Source organism: Trichechus manatus, unplaced genomic scaffold (genome assembly GCF_000243295.1).
Source record: "Trichechus manatus latirostris isolate Lorelei unplaced genomic scaffold, TriManLat1.0 scaffold00047, whole genome shotgun sequence".
Lineage (NCBI taxonomy): Eukaryota > Metazoa > Chordata > Mammalia > Sirenia > Trichechidae > Trichechus > Trichechus manatus.
This window is the reverse complement of record NW_004443983.1, coordinates 6,779,925-6,802,087: the sequence shown is the minus strand read 5'-3', so window position 1 is coordinate 6,802,087 and position 22,163 is coordinate 6,779,925. Positions and strand designations below refer to the sequence as shown.

Below are 22,163 nucleotides of genomic sequence, written 5' to 3'. Positions count from 1 at the left end.
GGGAAATAATAATGATATATGAGTAAATAAGTTGCCACTATGCTAATTTTTTGTCCCTTGATCTAATTCATTATTTCTCTTTTATATTTTCCAAACTACACAGTCCTTTCTACAGATAAGGAAACAGATTGCGGCATTTCAAGTACTGACCTTGTCTTACTCACCAAGTCAGTTCAATAAATGGCACACACTAGGGCACATTCTGAGAACAGATTGTTTACAGCTGGTACCTACATATTCAATTTCGACCCAATAAGAAGCCCCAACCCTTACTCCTCTACCATTTGCAAGTATATATGAGTTGAAGAAAAATGTAAGAATTTTGTACTCATAAAACATGATAACCATGAAAAAATCAATTCTGAGGCAGTTTTGGGTAGTCAAGGATAATGACAGCTGCCTAAGTTTGAATCTTTGCACATATTCTCCAAAATCAAAACAGGGCAGTCTGTAAAAAAATCTTGAGGAAGAGAAGTGAGGGGAGGTAATGTCAGGTCTAAGACTGATCTAAAATCACTATCTAAATAGAGAGTCCACCCTAAGTGTGAAAATACAGATAGCTCTCACTCTGCACAGTTTCAACATGCTCAAATCCCGCGATTTAGTTAAGCAACACAACACATTCAAATTTCAGTTACCACAGTGTTATCAACTATGAATAACTACATGAAATACAAGCTTTGCTGCTAGCTCTTCAGGTCACAGATCACTACAAAAATAACAGATGCACATCATGATCAGTGACTAACAATGTCACTTTCTTTAAAGTCTGTTAGTAATTGGTCGCTACTCATGTGCTATTCAGTTTATGCCCAGACAGCAAAGCATGTGGCTGTGCTGTCTCTTTTTCTTCCAGTGACAAACTCATGTGACATTTTACAAAAGTGGATAACCGGAAGAGACTTGTCCACCAAAGATCAAAGCGCAGCAAAGAAAAGTTATAACGCTGAAAGTGAAATTAAAATAAAACATAAATGCAGTTACAGAAGAAAGAGCTGACTGTTGGAATGTTGACAGTTCCACTGTTCAAGAGACTCTAAATATGCAGCCAGAAGAACTAAGTAAAGGCTAACTTATCTACATAAATGAGAAAAGTGGTATGATGAAATGGATGAAGATGTTCCAGAGGACATGACATCAGCAAAAATTCCACAGTAATGGAACCCTTGGAGGTATTTCATGACATTAAAAGTGCAAGTTGGGAGCTGATATAAAGTTAGAAAGAGGTATACGACAATTTGCCAAGGCATAGAAATTATGCTCGTTCCATATCGTAAGTTATGTGATGAAAAGAGGGCAAGCACTGTTCAAATACTCTTGATAAGCTGTTTACAAAAAAAATAAAACACTTTAATCTTCAATGTTTCTAAAGTTTTAAATTACAGTCTACTAAATAAATACCTGTTTTACCACTTTTTTCCCCCCATTTTCCTATATATACATTTATAACTGACAGTAAAAGGGTTTTTAGTGTTTTGGCAAAAATTTTTAAAAGCCATGGAAAAATTGTAATTATTCGCACTGATTATTACGATCACTTTGCATGGTTTCAGCTTGAATGGTCATCATTACAGTCTGCCACTACCATGCAAAGTGAGGACTGCCTGTACTAAAAGAGCCCAGGTAGAACAGAGCACTAACTAAGGGGAAGGGACTTAAGAGAGTATGTGTAACTGAAGGTGACAGTGTTCACAGGCATAACTTCTGGAGAAAAGAAGGTAAGAAGGAAGAGAAGTGCCCTTTGGAGATTAGGTAGTAAATGAAAAATCAAAAAAGCTAAAGCTAAGGACCTGGGAGACAAAAGAGAACCTCCCCCTCACCCCCTAAAATCATAGAACAGACAACCCTTTCCTCACTACTAAAAATAATTGATGAAATTGTACTTTGCGGCACTGACAGAAGGGCACCCTTAAACTGGGAATTTTTACTAGAAAAAAGAAATTCATGAAATGACGAGAAAAGAGACTAATACAAACTAAGTGAACACAGAGCAAACAGAATAGAAACACCTTAGGATATGAAAATCTGCCTCCTCACCAAAGAAACAACCATAAAGCAGAAGACGACATAATACAACAACCCAAATGTAATTAACCGTCTTCAAACAAGCATTTGTGAATATGAAAAATCACTTTGGAAAGGAAATTTAAAGATTAAAAACAGAAATAGACAAACAGAAGAAATAAAAAGAGAGTCGCATGATTTTGGGAAAGAAATAGGAGAAAAAGACAAAAATATCCTCAGAAATAGAGACTAAATTATAGGATGCACAAGGGATAAGTCTCAAATAAAAATATAATAAGGGACACTGAAGAAAGGCAAAAACAAACAAAAAAAAAAACCACCATGAAAATAAAAATGAGATAAAGAAGTAAAAGGATCAGAGAGAAACTCGTTGAAAAAGGAAAGAAAAGCAAAGAAAGAACACACGTAAAATTAAAGTACCTAAAGAAGAAAAGCAAAACAATCGACTAGAAACTATTGCTGAAAACTATAATCTAAGACAGTTCAGTAAACTATGACCTGGTTAAATCTGGTTTTGAACAGCCGGCCAGTTAATAGTCAACCTCACTCATAATAAAAGAATGAAAATTAAAACTATATTAAGGTATCATTTTTCACCCACTAGGCTGGCATTAAAAAAAAAAAAAAAAAAACAGTACGACAGCACATTCAATTGGCAAGCTTGTTGGGAAACAAGTATTCCATACATTGCTGATGGGAATACAAATTGGTCCATTACTTTTGGGAAAAAAAAAAAAAGATGACATCTAATAAAATGGCATACGCATTTGCCTTTTAATCCAGAATTCTACTACTAGGAATCTATCCTGAAAATACAACTCCAACAATACATAAATAAATATGTAAAAAGTTATTATTACAGCATTGTCTATAATTAGAAAATAAAATATATGCATCCCATAGAACAGTTGTGAAAAAACCCAAAAAAGTATGGTACATCCACACAATGGAGTACTATAAAGTTTTTTAAAAGGATGAGAAAAATGTCTGAAATGATACGGAGTAATTTTTAAGATATATTAGGTGAAAAAAGCAAACTGCAAAAAAAATATATAGGTGTATATATGTACATATATAGAATGTTATCTTTTGAGGAAGAATGAGAGGAAATAAAAATATATATTATTTGTTCATTTTTGCAAAGAGAAATACAGGAAGCATAAACCAAAATAATGAGAATGGTTGTCTACAGAGGGCACGGGAATGAGGTGTTAAGTATGAGAGTTAGGAAGTAGAAGATAGAAGAGCTGGAGGGGAGTGACACTTCTTTGAATATACCTTTTCGTATAGTTCTCACTCTCAGAACCACGCTAATTTGACATTTTAAATAAGTAAATAAATAACATTAACAAGGTGGGGAGGGGGACCCTAAACGGACTTCAACTAGAAACAAATGAACCTGACTGTATTTCAAATAAATAATGCAACCATAACAAAGAGGGAGAAAACAAAAGAACTAACCCAAGTATTTGTTAAATATAGTATTCTGACTAATACTCCCAGGCTCAAGACAAAAAGAACACATGTTTTCTGGATAATGGGAACCAGGTTTGTCAGTGTGAGAGAAGGGAGTTACAAATGTAAGAAGGAAGGCTAAAATGAGCCCTGTGGTGGTGGACTGGAATTTGAGCTAATAGCAAAAGACTCCTGGTTTTTAATAGATAAACAGATAAAGACAGACACTCTGTGTGTGTGTGTGTGTAAGGATATCTATATGTACATACATATACACATTTCCTAGTTCTGTCTACTGACAGAGAGCCTAGAAGCAATGGCACTGCAGTACCAATGAGCATACCTAGTGCCCAGATCCTGGTTTCTAAACACCATTCTCCAGGGCTCCTTGGAGAAAGGGGCTGATTCAGGACTGAGGCTGGGAAAGTAAAAGATGAGTGTAGAATATATTGTGCCAGAAAGCAAGGAGGTGCTGAAAGAATGATGGGGACATGTCAAAAGGTAACGGGAGTCTGCTTGAAGGGTTCTCACTGAACTAATCTGGGACAATTGAGCATCAAAATAAACAATAGTAACAGATTTTAACCCAGTGAATAAAACAAGAATCCAGAGTCTATAGTGATAGGAAGGAAGGCAGGCAGGTAAAGTTCTTTCTAATGACAGAATTTCTGCTAATAATTATAGAAAGAATGATGTAAGTGGAAAATCAATAGATATTAAAACTAGTAGGTAAAAGTCTGGTGGGGGCAGGATATTTATACAATCCCACAATATCTCACCACAACATACCAAATAATTACCAACGGAAAAATAGTAGTGACTTTACAGAGGAAAATCTGCCATACACCACTTTAACCACGTGATCAAAGTTATTACCATCAGTAATAGGGCAAAATGAAGATCATGCGCCTCCAAATATAATGCACTGACAAGAACACAGTATCGCTTCTGTAGTATTCTTGTCAAAATGCACATTACCCACTCTCATATCTCACATGAATTTCCTTTCCCCTTAAGACTCCTTTAAAGGTCTGCTCTTTCTGCTCCTACAGGGCTTATTTAATTTTGTGCTATTGTAGATTCTTCAAAATCTGATCTACATTCTAACATTTTGCTCTAACATGTTTGATCTAACATTCATACATTCAGTTAAAAATAATTCCACTCCTCTAAGAATTTACAGACATTTTCATTTTGAAACACTGACTAGTAAAAGTTGAATCAACAGCCCAAATTATTCTAATCTATAGAACTAAAAACTTTACATATGGGAACTAATAAACTGCAAAGCAGCACTTCTTTTTCTCTAGTTTTACATAAAAGATTAAAAAGTAGAGCAAAGAGTAATTCTGGCTGAGATTAAGCTTTTGTTTCTATTATTTTTTAAATTAACATTTTCTGCTTGATACCTTCCTTTATGTTAATTTATATATATTATATATATTAATTTATATATATAATATATATTACATTACTTAATTTTATATTAAAAATATATAAAAATATTAAGGAAAAAAAAGTGATCCAAAAGTCTACTGTTAGCCAATTCAGTCTTGTTATATTTGGGTCTTCTTAGTCAAAATGGCTTAAGGAACTCATACCCAATATAAGAATGGCCTCATCAAGGATCCCACAGTTTTCCAGTTGGCTTGGCCAGGGCTCCCAAAGGCCCCTGCTAGGATAGGCTATCAACATTTGCCTTTGTAATTTACTTTTTTTTTTTTGCCCCTAACCCTTTCTGATAAAAAAACATTTTTTCTTTGCATATAATCTGATTACATTTATGTTATAATGGCCACTGAGTCAATATGTTCTTTAAGATTATTTCTGTATGGTTGTTCCAACACTCTACTCAGAATGCAATTTTATTGTCCTCATTTACAAATTCTTGGTGGAAGAGATGAGGCATGCATCACACCTCTGCCTCCATATATCAGCAATAATCATGAACTAAAATAGTTAATTTATTCAATATAACTTACCATACTTCTTCTAATATAGTCAATAGCTTTTTTCATATCCATGCCTGACCAGTTGTTGAGCATATAGCAAATACAGGAAGCACAGTACACAAACCGCATGTCATTTTCACTTCCTTCAGGTACAGCACAAAAACTGAAAATAATAAAAATAATAAGATTTGCTACATAAATTGCTACTATAATTTTTCACATGGGGAGGGGGCAGTGGTGTGAGAAATATCTATTGAGTGTCTTTACTCTCAGAAAAATTTATCATTGATTTAAAAACCATATTCTATGTGTATTATTCAATAAAGAATAAACCCATTGCCGTCGAGTCGATTCCGACTCATAGTGACCCTATAGGACAGAGCAGAACTTCTCCACAGGGTTCCCAAGGAGCACCTGGTGGATTCGAACTGCTGACCTTTTGGTTAGTAGCTATAGCTCTAAACCACTATGCCACCAGGGTTTCCCAATAAAGAACAGGGCTATTAATTTTAATCATATAAAACTATTTCTAAACCATAACCTTAAAGTTCTGATTTTTCGGTAGCTTTACACACTACCAGTTACTCCTTCCCAGAAGCCACCACTCACAGTAAGTTTTATTTGCTCCCAGCCAGGGACAGCTGTGGCATATGGACTTGAGAACTGATGGCAGAAAAAGCAGCAGATAAAATCTGGAACCCATTGCATAGTACTAGACATTTCCAAGCCCAAGATTTGCTATGTGAAATTTCTCCTAAATGCATATACAGATAATTAGCTGATTTATCATATTATGCTCTAATTTAATTTTTATCTATTTAATTAGTTTTAGAGAGGCAATATTTTGTCTTGTATTTAGTTATTTATTTATATACAGGGATAAGGTAGCAGTAATCAAACTATACTGAAATAATGAAACATTACATAGTCACATGTATTGGCTGAAGTAAATCTTTAGTTTTATAGTATTTACAACTGATGTCAATTTACCCTATGTATCTACATTAATTTTTACCTCATCAAGAGCAGTGGTTTTAAATACACTGACAGTAAAATAACAGAGACGTTAGCAGATGGAGCACAAAGATGTGAGACTACAGCCGGATTTGTCTGTGAAGTCTTTTCCTTAGCATCACTACTTACTACTCTATTACTTCCTAGCTTAAGCTTTTTTAACATCTTAAAACTCTAGGAAGATTCTTTTTAAGTTAGACACAGCACATGAGCCATTAAATGTTGATGAACTTGCTAACTTCTTTTTCTATTCTTTGAAAATGTCACAGAAACTACCTACATAAAATATTCAATTTTTATCTCTCCTCCCTTAACCACTGTCCTAAGGAGTAAAAGTTTAGACTAAATGTATGCTTACTTCAAAATATCCATTCTTTCACCCAGAAGGTAAATTAAAGTAGATCCTAATCCTGAAGCTATTCAATCATTTACTTATAAATCTATCATCTCAGTTAAAAAACCAAAAGGAATAAAAAGTTCTGCCACTGTAATTACTCTTATTTTCATTCATAAAAGAAATCTTAGATTTTTTTGATCTGGCACTTAACTATATACAGTGAACTTCCAGGTAGTTCTAATGAGAGTTTATGATCCTTTAAAGTTCTAGTACAGTATTCAGTCTTTTTTTTTTTTTTTTGTTCCAAAAGAGTTTTCATTTAAAAAAAAAAAAAAAAAGGGAATGAAGAATGACCCATACCTTCCATCTTCTAGTTGAAGGGCTCTCAAGCCTGCTAGGCAAGCTTCTTTATTTACTCGGCTTAAGTCGTCTCCAAGAATAACTAAGCACGAAAGGCCAGTGTAGGTCATTGCTATGTGGCCACTATCATAAGGATGAGCTGTCCCAGGATTCTAAATTCAAAATTAATATAATGTTAATAAAGTAATTATAATATTCCATTAAGTAATTTGACATAAGGTTTCTGTAAACAGTAACATTAAATGTTGTTTATACTGATTGTAAAGATATCTGACTAAGCAAGAAAACCAAACCTGTATTTACATAAGTCTCAATATGAGTATGACCACAAGCATTCCAGGCTACATAACTTTTAAATTTATCCTAGAAATCTCAAGCTTTATGGAAGTATTTGTGATATTCAAATAAACCAAACTATCTGAACTTCATAATTAAATATCACAATTGTAATCGCCATATAAAAATATTAAAAACCAATACAGTGGAAAACCTTATCATTCTTCTCTCATATAGTTTAATTATTTGAGTCTCTACACGAGCACTTAGACTAGCAAAAAAATTTTAAAAATGAAAAAGAAAAATACAAAGAAGAGCTCAAAATACTAAAACTGACAAATTCTCCACAAATAAATCATGGTTTCTAAAATTTACAGCCTAACTGGGTATTGCTTGCAAAAAGTGTTTTATGAAGCCTACGCTCTTACAGAGGGAAGACTATTAGACTAGCAATTGCCCAGGCAGGGCTGGGAAGCCAGACTAGGAAGCCCAAATTATCACAATATGGGTTGGATTAGTCCAATTGATTTGACTGTTTCAACAAAAGATAATCACAAATAGTTATCAAAGATCTCTTAAAGCTTTATAAAACATGTGACACCTTGCAGGAAATCCTATAAAAGGCCCTGCGAGCTGGCATCGGCATAGATAAAATTTGATTTTAAAAATTGATTAGTATGCCTAGTAACTTCACATTTCACAATATACAAAGCATTAAGAGTTTCATAATTTCAAACAGTCAGGCAATCTATCCAATTAATTGACTATTTTAAAAAGCTGATTTCTCTTGAAAAATGTCAAATTTCATGTTGTACTAATTTATTTCTGAGTTTAAAGAAGTTTTACTTTTGATAGAAGAAAAGCATATTTTTAATTGATCTTTCTTATAGGTTTTCCCTCTGTTTAGTTTGGGTTCATCAATAACTGTTTTAAATACTAGAATAATTGCTCATAATGCTATAGTGTTAAAATGAAATTTGTACCAAAGTTTTGGTTAAAGTAGACTCCTCTGCCTTACATAATAAATGTTAACTTCTACAACCATTAAAAGGCATCAAATCCTGGCTCAAGAAGTATCTTGGCTTGCTTCATTTTCCTCATTTTGGAAAACAGAGATATTAGTGTCTACCTCATAGGATTACTATGAGGAATAAATAAAGTTACTATCTATAAAGATGTTAGTTATCATGATGATATACAAGAGCAAGGCAAATATCAAAAGGGCCACTACTTCTCTGGAATCATGACCCAAGGGTCTTGGCATCGTAACACAAATCACTTATTTTCTTGCCCAATGACCTTCTGTGGTTCCACACAGAATAATTTGCATGGTGTTCAATACTACCTATAATATAAACCCACTCAACCCATCCACCCTTTTATATACACCATTCTTTATATGGTCCCACAAATACGCTAAGCAAATTTTAGTCTTGATACCTCTTTCATTCTAAGTTCCTCCTTATAACTGATGTTCTAATTCTGCTGGTTATTTTATTCTACATTTATAATTGCCTTTTATGAACTCCGATAGCATGTATCATTTTTCGGTACTTAAAACTAAACTTCTGCTATGTTAGAAGCACTGTGGGGGATCCAAACATAAATCAAATGTGGACTTTAAAGGCAGAAAAGAGCTCTGCTCAAATAAGAATGTAATGAATGCTACGAGGAAGAAATAGTAATACACAGATTTAAATAAGGGATTCTTTTCTGCAGCAGAGGGATGAGCTTAGAAGGGGAGGAGGCATTATAAGTAACAGAAAAAATATAGGCAAAGGTATATGTATTAAGGATAATACATAATTCAACAGACAGGATGGGATTTGTGAAGGAAAACAGTGAGAAAAGTGGGTTACTGCTTCTCAAAATGTGCTCTGTGGGCACTAAAGGTCCTGTGCGTACGTCGGGTAAGCCGATGGTCCACAGGTAGTTTGGTGAGTTCAAAAGAAAAAGCAATGACACTATTTTATTTATATACTCTACTGGACAATCCTCTGTGCCTCCTAAGATTCTCTTAGCCCCATCCGTCTTCTGTATTCTCAGCCACCACCCTCAGTGAAAAAAATTCCTTGTGGGACTTGCTAAGAATTTAGATGAACTGTAACACAGCATGGAGTAGGACCTAGCTTCCCCAGAAGATGGTAAGGGTCCAAGGGACTACTTTCAGGAGAATTTCTGAAGGGCAAAAAATAGTTTATTCTTCAATTTTATTCCTGTTATTTTGAAAATGCCTGGCGGGGTGGGCGTGGGGTAGAAAGGATCTTTTAAAAGTAATGTACTCCAGCAAGTATAGGTATATATCTTTATACGGTCCAGTACTGTACCAATGTCATGACATATAGATACCCTGTCTGTTAGGACTAAGTGGAGAGCCACCTTTATTCAGGCCTGACTTAAGTTGGAAAATATTACATATATGGAAAAAAAGACAAATCTTAATGAATACATTGTTTTTATATTCTCTACTAAGAGCAATGAGCACACATGATTGGAGACACCTTGGTAAACTCCTATGACCTTGACACAGGCAAGCTGGTCTGTGGCTTGGGACAGTGGAAGAAAGTTGAAGCACTGCTCTATCAAATCATGCCATCTTCTCCAAAATTGCTACTTTTTATTCCAAAAATTTGAGACAGACTAAGGAAAAACCGGCAGCACATCATCTGCCTTCAGCTTTTAACTGCATACAAATCTTAACTTGTTCAGTGTAGTCAGATACTACTAGCTTGTAACCATGATATAAGCTTATTGACACCATCTAGGAAAAGCTCCTACTGTCTGAGGCCTCTTGGAACAAGAGCAGAGTAAGTTTTTCTTTGCTTTCTACTGAAGAAAAATATTGATATTTTGTGCACAGATCAAACAAATAAACCAAACAGCCCAAGCCAGTTGCCATAAGGTCAGTTCTGATTCATGGTGACCCTATGTGTGTCAGAGTAGAACTGTGCTCCACAGAGTTTTCAATGGCTGTGATGTTTTGGAAGTAGACCACCAGATCTTTCTTCTGAGGTACCTCTTGGTTGATTCAAACTGCCAACTGTTTGGTTAGTAGCTCAGTACTTAACCATTTGTGCCAACCAGGGACTCCTAACATCTGCAGCTTGATAACACATCTAAATCTGCTTCCTTGAAGAAAAAAGGCTCCTCACTTTGTTAGTATTCACTGCCTTCTACCCTGGCATGTGCTGATACTAAAGCTTCTGCCTATAACCCTGAAAAAGTTCTGCCCAGTGCCACAAAGATCATCAAATTCACTACTGGGGTCTTTAATCACTGCCTTGGAAAGAGCTATATGTAAGAAATGTGTAAAGTGGCCGTAGTAGTAACAGCATCAGAGCTTGTCTAACGGAAGGGGGAATAATGCGAATCAAGATCAGCCTAAATCTGATTCCCATGAGGTAGAGGTCAGACATGCTTCCACCCTTCAACCCTTTCACTAATTCTGACACCAACCCCCCTGGCACTCTCTACTTCTCTTCTGGGTTTGACTGGGTTTGATAATCCATTGCGATGGCCACACAGAACTTACAGACCATACTTAGAGTTAAGTGGTTTATTAAGGAACAGGGTACAACATAGAATCAGGATCAACAGGCTACAACTCAGGATCAGGATCAGGAAGCATACAGGCAGTCTCTCTTCTTCGGTGCAGGAGAGCTCTCTCAGCCCCCTGAGGACAGGCTCCTCTTGGCCCTGCCATCTGTCACCACTGACTCTGCCACTGGGCCCTTCTGGGCCTCTAGCTGTCTTCAGTGTTACAGCTCTTTTAGGAGGTTTCTTGACTTCTCTGTCTCTCTGCTTCTCTTCTCTTCTTTCTTTCTTCTGCTCCTTCCTGCTGCTTCTCTTCCTGCTTCTTTATGTCTGAAAAGCTTCTGTGAGGTTGGCTGCACATATACACAACTCCTTGTCAATTTCAAGGCATGGCCCTGCCCAGCAGGGGTCAGAAACTGGCCAATTTCCTCTCTGGAAGCCAGATACTCCATTTGCATAGTAGGCTATAGTAACTTAATTTGCATAGTCCATAGTCACTTCATTTGCATTGTATATTGACCAATCCCTACGAGGTGCATTCCAATCACAGGGCAGGCTGCAGTCTAGGCCCAGACAAAAAGTATTAAACCAAGTTGTTTACAGCTTACCCAGAAAGTATAACAAAACTTCTGGGGTAGAAAACTAGGGCAAAGGTACTCCTCAGGGTTTAGGGTAATAATCTCTCACGCTGTTCCTCCAAAGACCCAAGGTAAAAGGCCACATAAAGGAATTCACTTCACCAGAGTCACATGTTTTTTTTGTAATGATTAAGGGAAACTTCTGTGTGTATATATGGATTGTGCATTCTTCCAGGAAGTAAGGTAAGCATAGATTTCCTTTAAGGGGTTTCAGTTCACAATATGCATTACATAGTATTTAGCTATACTGAAATTTGGAAGCCTGTTTCTTTCTGTAGAATGCCTTAGTTTTCATTCTCACTAAAATCTCATCTCCCTTCTCCTTCCTCCTGACGCAAAGAGAACTAACCTTTGATGGATTGAATGGAATACCCAGGTATGAAGAGCCTCGGAAACCACAGCGATTTAAATTTGATCCTAGAAAATGAAAACATGTAGTTATGTAAAGTATACCTTGTTTCTGTATAAATCTTAAAGTAGTTCAATTTTACAATTTTCAGAAACAGAGTATTTTAGTACCTAATCTTTTGTCACTGTTTCAATTTTCATGTTTGCTAGTGTTAAATGCTTACTATATGCCAGATCTGTTCTAGGTGCTTTATGAGAATTTCTCATTTAATTCTCACACCAATCATAGACAAAATAATGATTTTCTACTAGGTACCTTTTATTTGTAGCCACTTTAAAACATATAAAATGCTTTCATACTTTTCCTATGTGGCCATTTTTTATGTGGTCAACATAGTCAATCTCCCATTCTAAAGAATATAAAGCAGAAGCCCAGAGGTTAAATGATATGTTTGAGGTAACAGTCAGTTAATGACAAAATAGGGTGTAGAATCCCAACTTGTTACCCAGTGTCTTTCTACTTTAACTCATTGCCTCCTTACATGCGACCAAGCTAACAGTATAAATGGCTCTATAATCACGGGGGAAAAAAATGTATACTTTGTATTTTAGTATTAGACAGGCCTTCATTCTGAATTCAATAACCTACTTCACTTTGAAGTATACAAAAAACCAGTTACAGTCAAGCTGATTCCAACTCAGGGCGACCCCATATGTGTCAGAGTAGAACTGTGCTTCACAAAGTTTTCAATGGCTGACATATAGAGAGCACTATAAATTAGCATTTAATCTCTACTCACTCAATGTATGTTTCCTCACACAAATATTTTTTCTAGGCAAAATTTTCATTTTTTAAGATATCAATGGAATGTAAACTGAAAACATAAGAAAGAAAACAATCACATCCACAATAATAATGAGCTATTGAATGGGTGAAATGGCAAATAGTTTTATATATAATTTTACAACAGCAGCAGCAGCCAAAAAACAAAAAAGGATGTATTCGTTGACATTATTTAGGTACAACTAAGTACCTCATGGGATTAGATTTCTTGGTTCAAAGGTTTAGGGTCATACCTTCGTGGGTCTATCCAGTCAATTGGTCTATCGCTGTTTTCAATTTCTGTTCTACCTCCTGACTGAGTGAGCAGCACCTGGGGTATTAAAAGCTTGCAAGATACAAGATACAATAACTGGTTTCTAATCACCTGGAGCAGTAGGAGGAGGAGACCCAGGAACTGGAGAGGAAATAGACTGAAGGTCTAATTGCCTCCATGAACGACTACTTCCTTTCCATGAGACCAGAAGAAACGGTCGGTGCCTGGCAACCATTACTGAAAGTTTTGATCAAGGACCCAATAGACGGATCCTGATCAAAAGGAAGAAGAAATGTAGAAGAAAGTGTCAAATTCTTACAGAACCAGATTTACTGGATCTATTGAAATTGCAGGAAACCCCAAATCTATTGTCCTGAAATAATCTTTAAACCTTGACCTGAAACTATCCTATGAAGTAATCTTTAAACTAAACAACAGTTCAGCTCAATTAATAAAGAATGTCACCCTTGAGCACTGTGCTCTTTTAAAGATTTATATGAGATGACACTGACAACAGTAACTCTAAAGCACAGATGAGAACTTTAAGGGGCACAGAGAACAAAAGTTAATGGTGGTGAAACAATATGGGTAGAGATAGTGAGAATGGTGACACAATGTGAATAATGTAACCAATGTAAATGAACTGTACATGCAGAAACTGCTGAATGGGTGTATGTTCTGTTGTATATATTCTCTCTCTCTCTCTCTCACACACACACATACACAAACACACACACAGAGCTATCTTGGGCAGCTTCTTAATCCTGGCCAAGCAATCACTCTTGCTGGTTGTTATTAGTTGACTTTCAGTCGATTATGACTCATGGCGACCCCATGTATGCAGACAGAACTGCTCCATAGGGTTTTTAAGGCTGTGGCCGTTTGGAAGCAGATTGCCAGGTCTTTCTTCCAAGGCATCTCTGGGTAGGTTCAAACTGCCAACCTTTTGGCCAGTAATCAGGTGCTTAACCATTTGCACCATCCAGGGATGTTTGTTTCGCTGGTAGCCCTCCATTAAAATTTGATCCTATTTCTACTTTTGAAGAAAGCAAGCTCTGATTTCATCTTTAAAGTCTAAGTTTATATTTCCACTAAGAAGGCTTTCTTGAGCCCCCTCCTAAGTTAGATAATTCTGCCAGGTGTTACACAGAGGCTGAAATGTAGCAGGGGCTCAATAAATACCTGTTTCTGAATGAAATATCATTTCCTCAGAGGTGACTAAATCAATGAATGAATGACTAACATTTCTATTTGCTTACCTCTGACTTTTTAGCTTGGTTATATTAGTAACTTTTCTGGAAAACAGAAAAAAATACTGATGCTCAAAAATACCGCATAAGGTCAGAAGGTTATAGTTAAAAGCACAGACACTCAGAATCAAACTCAAGTTCCCATTCTTACTAGCATTGTGTTCTGTATGCAAGTAACTTAACCTCTGAGCTAGCTGCTTCCATTTTTAAACTAGGAATAGTATATTTATCTTGCAGGGTTCTAGTAATGGTTAAAGGAATATTTTAAAGTCCTTAGTGCAGTGACCAAGACTTAATAAACAGCAACCATTTAAAATGAGTTAGATTTTATCTGCCAAGTGAAACAGGAGGAAACTAACAGCTACTGTTGTAGTTTGCAGAAAGTTTCTTTAAAGTAAAAATGCCTTCATCTCCCCGTTTTCAAAAAGGAGAGCACATAATGTTATATTGAAAAAAGCATTACAATCCTAGGCATCAGAAGTCACAGTATGTGGAAAAGACAATGCAATATTTCTTGCCCTCTTCTAAAAAGTGTATGGACTATGAAGCTTAGTTTATTTCAGTAAAAACAATAAAGAAGATATATTTTAACCTTTTCTATGGAAAGCTGATTAACATTAAATACCATAAGAAACCAAGAAAAAAGACTCACTGAGCTTTCAGCTACACACTTAAATCCTAATGTTTTTAAAATGATGCTCATTAAGTGACAACATTTCAATAATTTTAAAAGATTCAATAGGTACTCCTTTCTAGTTCCTGTCAAGATTTGTCTGCTGTTGTACTTTCTTTTATAATTCTGGTAAGCTTATCTATTCATGAAAATTATTAAAGTATAAACATGCAATTCATTCCAAATTTACAACTAGATGTATACTTAGGGTAAACTTTTAAACTCCTTTGGAGGTTACCAAATAGCTCCATCTAGTGCTCCTATTCAGTAGTAGCAAATCAAACAAGAAGTTGTTAGTGTGGTCTGTTTATCACAATCAATTGCATAGTTTGAAAAAAATACAAATGCCTCCTCGGTCCCAGCCCAGGCCTGCATCAAAACTCTGAGGGTGGGGGCTGGACGACCATATTAAAAAAAAAAAAAAAATCCGTTTGATACACAGTCAGAATTGAGAACCACTGATCTGGTGAATACGTCCTCCACTTTCGTAGAGTCATAGTCGAATTAGTTTATCTTCTTATACGCAAATAGTTTTGACAGCAACAAATCACAAAAATCCAAATTACTTCACAAGAATGAAAACCGGGTAGGTAGGAAGAAAAGCAGCAGCAGCAAAAATGGGAATACGTATGTGGTTGTAATAGGTGTGTGTGATTATAATAGGTGTGTGTGATTGTGTATGAGTATGTGTTGTTGTTAGATGACGTCCAGTTGGTTCCGACTCATAGTGACCCCATGTACAAAAGAATGAAACACTGCCTAGTCCTGCGCCACCCTCACAATCATTGTTATGTTTGAGCCCATTCTTACAGCCAGTGTGTCAATTCATCTCTTTGAGGGTCTTCCTCTTTGTCACTGACCCTCTACGCTACCAAGCACGATGCCCTTCTCCAGGGCCTAGACCCTCCTGATAACATGCCCAAAGTACATGAGACTAATCTCACCATTCCTGCTTCTAAGGAGCACTCTGGCTGCACTTCTTCCAAGACAGATATGTATGTATAGGGGTAAATATAGGGTATGCATAGGGGTGTATAACTAGAGAATGTAATGTGTTTAGCTATCAACTATAAGGAAAAACAATCCCTTCTGCAGTGCAATGCATCACTTTTGTGTGGACTTTCTCAGCACGGTCTTGTAACTTCCATCCAAGTGATTGGGTGGGACTGTACAAATAAGGTAATTGTGGCCCATCAAGGGGATTGGTCAGTTTTGCCATCCTGCTAGGCTTAAAATGAGCCATCCCAGAAGCAGGAAGAGAGGATGTCACTACCATCAAGGAAGAAGAGCCAAAAATGGAGCACATCCTTTAGACCCGGACTCCCTGTGCTGAGAAGCTCTTGGAACCAGGAGAAAGAGACAGAGAGTGCTGTAACAATGAAGACGGTGAGAAGCGGTGGCAGAGAAATGGCCGCTGGATAGACCAGCAAGAAACGGTGCAGTGAAGAGAAAGCTGAGGGCCTTTTGGCAGGAAGCTTGCTGGAGGAGTAGGGTGCCTCCGACAACTTAGTGGAGCTAGGTTTGCCAAACAGAGCTGACTGCCTTTGGGCCGCAGCCTAGGGTTGGAGTGTGGTGCCTCTGGGCACTTATCAGCGGAGCTAAAAGAGATTTGTAATACTTGCTGGAGTAGGGCTGAGGCCGAGAGGCCAGAGAGAGGCGTGCCTGCAGGCACAGTTGAAAAGAGGCTATCCTGATGGAAGAACTGTTATCTTGAGCATTCCCGAACCTGAACAGTAGCCTGTTACTTCCTTAATAAACATTATAATCGTGAGTATTGTCTGTGAGTTGTGTGTGGCCACTGCAATGAATTACTGAACTCAGCAGAGAAGTAGAGTGCTGTGGGAGGGACAGCTGGTGTCAGAACTGGTAAAGATGGTGAAGAGAGGAGGTATATCTGACCTCTGCCTCACAGGAATCAGCCTTGGCTGTTGATCTTGATTCTCCTTTCCCCCTGTGAAGTTAAAGGAGGTCAGACGCAGCCCCCATGCCATTTTTACTCCTTTATTTGCGTATCTACACGTGGAAGACAATTATTAACCTGGGTGACATAACTTACTTTAAAACTTAGGGTTTTATTATTAAGCTCATATTAAAAACCAATTATGTGTCAAGCATTATAAAGACATTGTATTAAGGTATTTAAAAAAACAAAAAGAAAATGGTTATAAACTTGTAGAATGTCAAACTTCAATTAGAGTTTAACCAGATGAGTTGCTTTTCATAAGAAAGAAGTGCATGTCCCTTCTTTTAAGAGACAATGGTATTATAAAAGATAAAATAAAAATATGGTTCGAATTATATATGGGTACTTCAAATAAAGGACAGCTCTTAGGCTAAAATATCACCAGACAATAATGATAAAATGATTACTAAATGGTGGTCATGCTGCTTAGATATAATTAAAAATCTGATTTAGTTATATTCTTAACTTTCTGATCTCCATTTTAAAAGTTAGGTTTCTGCACTACACAAACAATTCAAGTAAAGAATGTAAAATTTCATCAGTGTAAAATTAGATACTTATATTTTATGAATACACCCACTCCTCACTATCAACATGGTTAGGGTCCAAAGATCAGGTCGTTATGCGAAAATCAGTTTTACGTGAAAATGGAAGATGACCACATCAGATCATAAAATGAGGGGTTGATTACATCATCATGTAACTGCCAAATTACATTACATAACTACTAAATTACATCATTACATAACTGCCAAACCATTGAAGATTATGGCCCAGCCAAGCTGATACATAACCTTAACCATCACAGCCAACAATACTCTTACCTCACGCCTTAGTGTTCGCCAGAAGTGTGCCACTAATGCACAAAATAGTTAGACAGCAGATTTTTCTACTACTGTCATAAATGTGAAATGTCAGATAATGAGATAGTCAATAAGCGAGGAATAGGTGTATAAATAATACTTCATAGGTCTCAAACTACCACTTGTCTATCAGTTTGTCATACTGTGGTCGCTTGAGTGTTGCTGTGATGCTGGAAGCTATGCCACTGGTATTTCAAATACTAGCAGAGCCACTCATGGTGGACAGGTTTCAGTGGAGCTGACAGACTAGGAAGAAGGACCTGGTGATCTACTTCTAAAAAATTGGCCAGCGAAATCCTTATGAATAGCAGAACATTATCTTATATAGCGCTGGAAGATGAGCCTCTCAGGTTGGAAGGCACTCAAAATACAAGTGGGGAAGAGCTGCCTCCTAAAAGTAGAGTTGACATGGATGGAGTAAAGCTTTGAAGACTTTCATTTGCTGCTGTGGCATGACTTAAAATGAGAAAAAATAGTTGCAAACATGCATTAATAATCGGAATGTGGAATGTACAAAGTATGAATCTAAGAAAATTAGAAGTGGTCAAAAATGAAATGGAATGCATAAAGATTGACATCCTAGGCATTAGTGAGCTGAAATGGACTGGTGTTGGCCATTTTCAATGGAACAATCATATGGTCTACTATGCTGAGAATGACAAACTAAAGAGAAATGGCAACACATTCACAGTCAAAAAAGAGCATTTCAAGATCTATCCTGAAGTACAATGCTGTTAGTGAAAGGATAACGTCCATTCATCTACAAGGAAAGCCAGTTAATATGACTGTCTTAGGCTGAGTTCTCTAAAGAAGTAAAACCAGTGAAGCGTGTAGACAGACTTGATTTATCTCAGGTAAACAGCTCACACAGTAGTAGAGGCTGGCAAGTCCCAACTCCGTGGGTCAGGTGTCAGGCTAGAGATTTCTACTGACTCACGTAGCTGCAGGAGCTGACAAACTCAAGATCGGCAGGTGAGATGGCAGGCTGCTGGCTCAAGTCCCAAGAACTGGAGGTCAGATGATGACGAGCGAATGCAAGATCCAGAGTGAGCAAAATCCAGCGAGCTTTGCCAGAACATCCATATATATTGGATCCAGGTCACACTCCTGAGGAAATTCCCCTTACAAATGATTGGCTGATCACATCAGATTACATCATGGAGGTGATTACATTACATCACAAAATGGAGGATAACTATATCATTACACAACTACCAAATTACATCATTTCAAAACTGTCAAACCACTGAAAATTATGGCCCAGCCAAGCTGACACACAACCTTAACTATCACAACAACTATTATTCAAATTAATGCACCAAACACTAATGCCAAAGATGAACTGAAGCTTTTGACCAATTTCTGCAGTCTAAAGTTGATTAAGCATGCCATCAACATGCATTGATAATCACTGCTGATTGGAATAAGTTAGAAACGAAGAAGGATAAGCAGTTGGAAAATACGACCTCGGTGAGACAGAAATGATGAAAGTGTTAAAAAGCAAAGATGTCACTTCGAGGACTAAGATGTGCCTGACCCAAGCCATGGTATTTTCAATTGCCTCATATGCATGTGAAAGCTGGACAATAAATAAGTAGACCAAAGAAGAACTGATACCTTTGAATTATGGTGTTGGCAGAGAATACTGAATATACCATGGAATGCCAGAAGAATAAACAAATCTGTTTTAGAAGAAGTACAGCCAGGACGCTTCTTAGAAGCAAGGATTGCGAGACTTTGTCTCACGTATTTTACATGTTATGAGGAGGGACCAGTATCTGGAGAAAGACATCATGCTTGATAATGTAGAGGGTCAGCAAAAAAGAGGAAGACCGTCAATGAAAGGGACGGACACCGTGGCTGCAGCAGTGGGCTCAACCACAGCAATAACTGTGAGGATGGCACAGGACCAGGCAGTGTTTCATTCTATTGTATATAGGGTCACTATGAGAAGGAACCCACCTGATGGCACTTAACAACAACAGGTGTCAAAAAACATAAGGGCTCCTAGAAATAGGACACACCTTACACAATCCTTGTTTAATGACATTAAGAGAGACCCAGACACAGTACATAAAAAATCCTAGAGCTAAAAATATTTTTTTCTGCATCTGTTTTCTGTATTTCACTAATGAGTTTTAGACATGGGACTCTGATCAATTAAAGAAAAGCCAGGTGGGAGACTGACTTTCTTTCACAGAGATTAGAGATATAATAGCATTTCCTCCAACATAACAGTAAATTGAGAATTCAGAATTAGTTGGACTGTGAAAATGATCTACAGACTGTGATCATGCCATACTACAAGGATATAGTTTAGAAAGTTATGGACATAAACCCAGCACTGTGGATAACCTTAGCAAAAAATTCTTCATCTACAATGTTTCCAAAAGCTGTTCTCTACAATTTTTAACATTTGCCAACGTGCCTGATTTAGCCATATGAAAGAATACTTACACTTTAAGCATGTTATTTAAAAACAAGCCAGCAATCCAAAAAATCTACTATATAATAATTAAGCATTTTATCTTTTAATATTAAACCACCTCATCTACATTTCCAAACACTTAATTCTAATATTTTATGGGATCTATTAAGGAAAAGATACTACATGTATTTTCCTTTATAGCCACAAAATAGCTTCAGAGCTCTCATGAGAAATTCTGTATTTTACAGATAAACATGCATGATAAAACAAAACACCTACTGCATTGAATCAGTATTATGTAATAGAGACATCAAAGGGCTAGATTCTAATCTTGTTTCCAGCCTTAACTAGTTGTATGACTGTGGCCAAATGTTATTATTAATCTCTCTGGACATCGTATCATCATTGTAATATGACTATAATATGCTTGTCACGCTCTGTTCTAGCTTTTATTCTCTGGCTGTGCCATTGATCAGAGAAAGGAATGCACTATTCCCAGCCTGATCCCTTGTATTTCCTAAGAATTTCTTCTTGCGGCTCATGAGAAGGCCTCCAACTCCCCAGTGGTATGATCACACACTTATTAGTATGACACCACTAAGGTCTTTACAATCCTGGTGTTACGTGGTGGTCTGGGTTAATTTTGATTAAATATTCACAATGTACTTGATACACGTTAGTCTTGTTACATAAGGCTCCACCAGGGAACAATATACTTAATAAAGAGACACTGAGACTTGGAGTCAAAAGCTCCAATTTCAGTCTCACTCAGACACTTAGTATCTGTGTGTGGCCTAAGGCAAGTCTCTTAATCACTTTGTCTCTCAGTTTCCTCCTATGGGGAAAGCACATGAAGAACAAATCTGATGATGTATTTGACAGTCCTTTGAAAATTAAAAAATATTAAATAATGTATGGCATTATTTCTGCCATACAGCAAAATATCAATCTTCGTATAGAACCAATGTAACTTTAAGTTTAGTTTTTAATCGTTTATTTTGTTCTATTTTGAAGTGAGGGTAAGCTAAGAATTTTTCTAATTTAAATGTTTACATATCAAACTGCATATTTATTGTAAACATTCAAAAAATGGAAGTACATAGAAGAAAATTTTAAGTATCTGATCCTGTCATCTTAGACCCTAACTCCATTCCCATCTATTTCCCTCTCCACAAAGGTCTTCTATATGTGTTTTCAGAGCTTTCGTATGCATTTATATTCAAATAGATTACTAAAAAAAAAAAAACTTGGTACATATAAGAACTTATCATTTAACCATTATGACGGACAGAGTCTCATGTCAGTACATATATAGATCCACTCATTCTTTTTATTACTGCACAGTATTATTTACTGTGCCATACTTTATTTAACTGTCACTTCTCATAACTATTTACTTCACTCGCTACTGTGACAAACAATACTAAAACAAACATGTTTCTACATATATTTTTTTGTGCATACATGAGAATGACAAATAAGATAAAAAATTATCTGCTAAAAAGCCCTTCAAAGGTTGTAATAATTTTTATTCCATCAAGACAATATGAAAATGCTCTTTCCCCCACATTGTCGCCAACTTTTAAAAACGTTTTGCTCAACTGACATGTAAGGTAAAAAATTACATAACAACATCATTTCAGTTGCATTTCCCTGATTTCTAGTAACGTTAATCATCTCTTCCTATTTACTGACTGCCTGCATTTCTTCTTTTGTGACTACTTATTCAAAAATTTTGCTGTTTTCTAAAGGGCGGTGCATCACCTTCTCAATCTTTAAGAATTCTTTAGGCTCTACGCAGAAGCACCACGCCGTCCCTCCACAGCAAACATCCGAAAAACTAAGCCAAACAGAGAAAACAACAATCCTGAAACCCTAAAACATCAAATGAAGAGATAAAGAACTCAGCCAAGCACCAAATGGAGTGAGAAAACTGACAGAGAACGGAAA

General features: G+C 36.6%; 1 protein-coding gene across 1 annotated transcript in view; it reads right to left on the bottom strand.

Annotated features, from left to right (window-relative positions):
* PGGT1B (protein geranylgeranyltransferase type I subunit beta) overlaps positions 1–22,163 on the bottom strand; it is an 83,325-nt gene that overhangs the window by 31,952 nt on the left and 29,210 nt on the right. The window contains exons 3-5 of the mRNA XM_004376981.3: positions 11,941–12,008; positions 7,144–7,295; positions 5,463–5,595 (exon numbers count right to left, since the gene is read on the bottom strand). Coding sequence (XP_004377038.1) covers positions 5,463–5,595; positions 7,144–7,295; positions 11,941–12,008 — 353 coding nt within the window. The remainder of the gene's footprint in view (positions 1–5,462; positions 5,596–7,143; positions 7,296–11,940; positions 12,009–22,163) is intronic.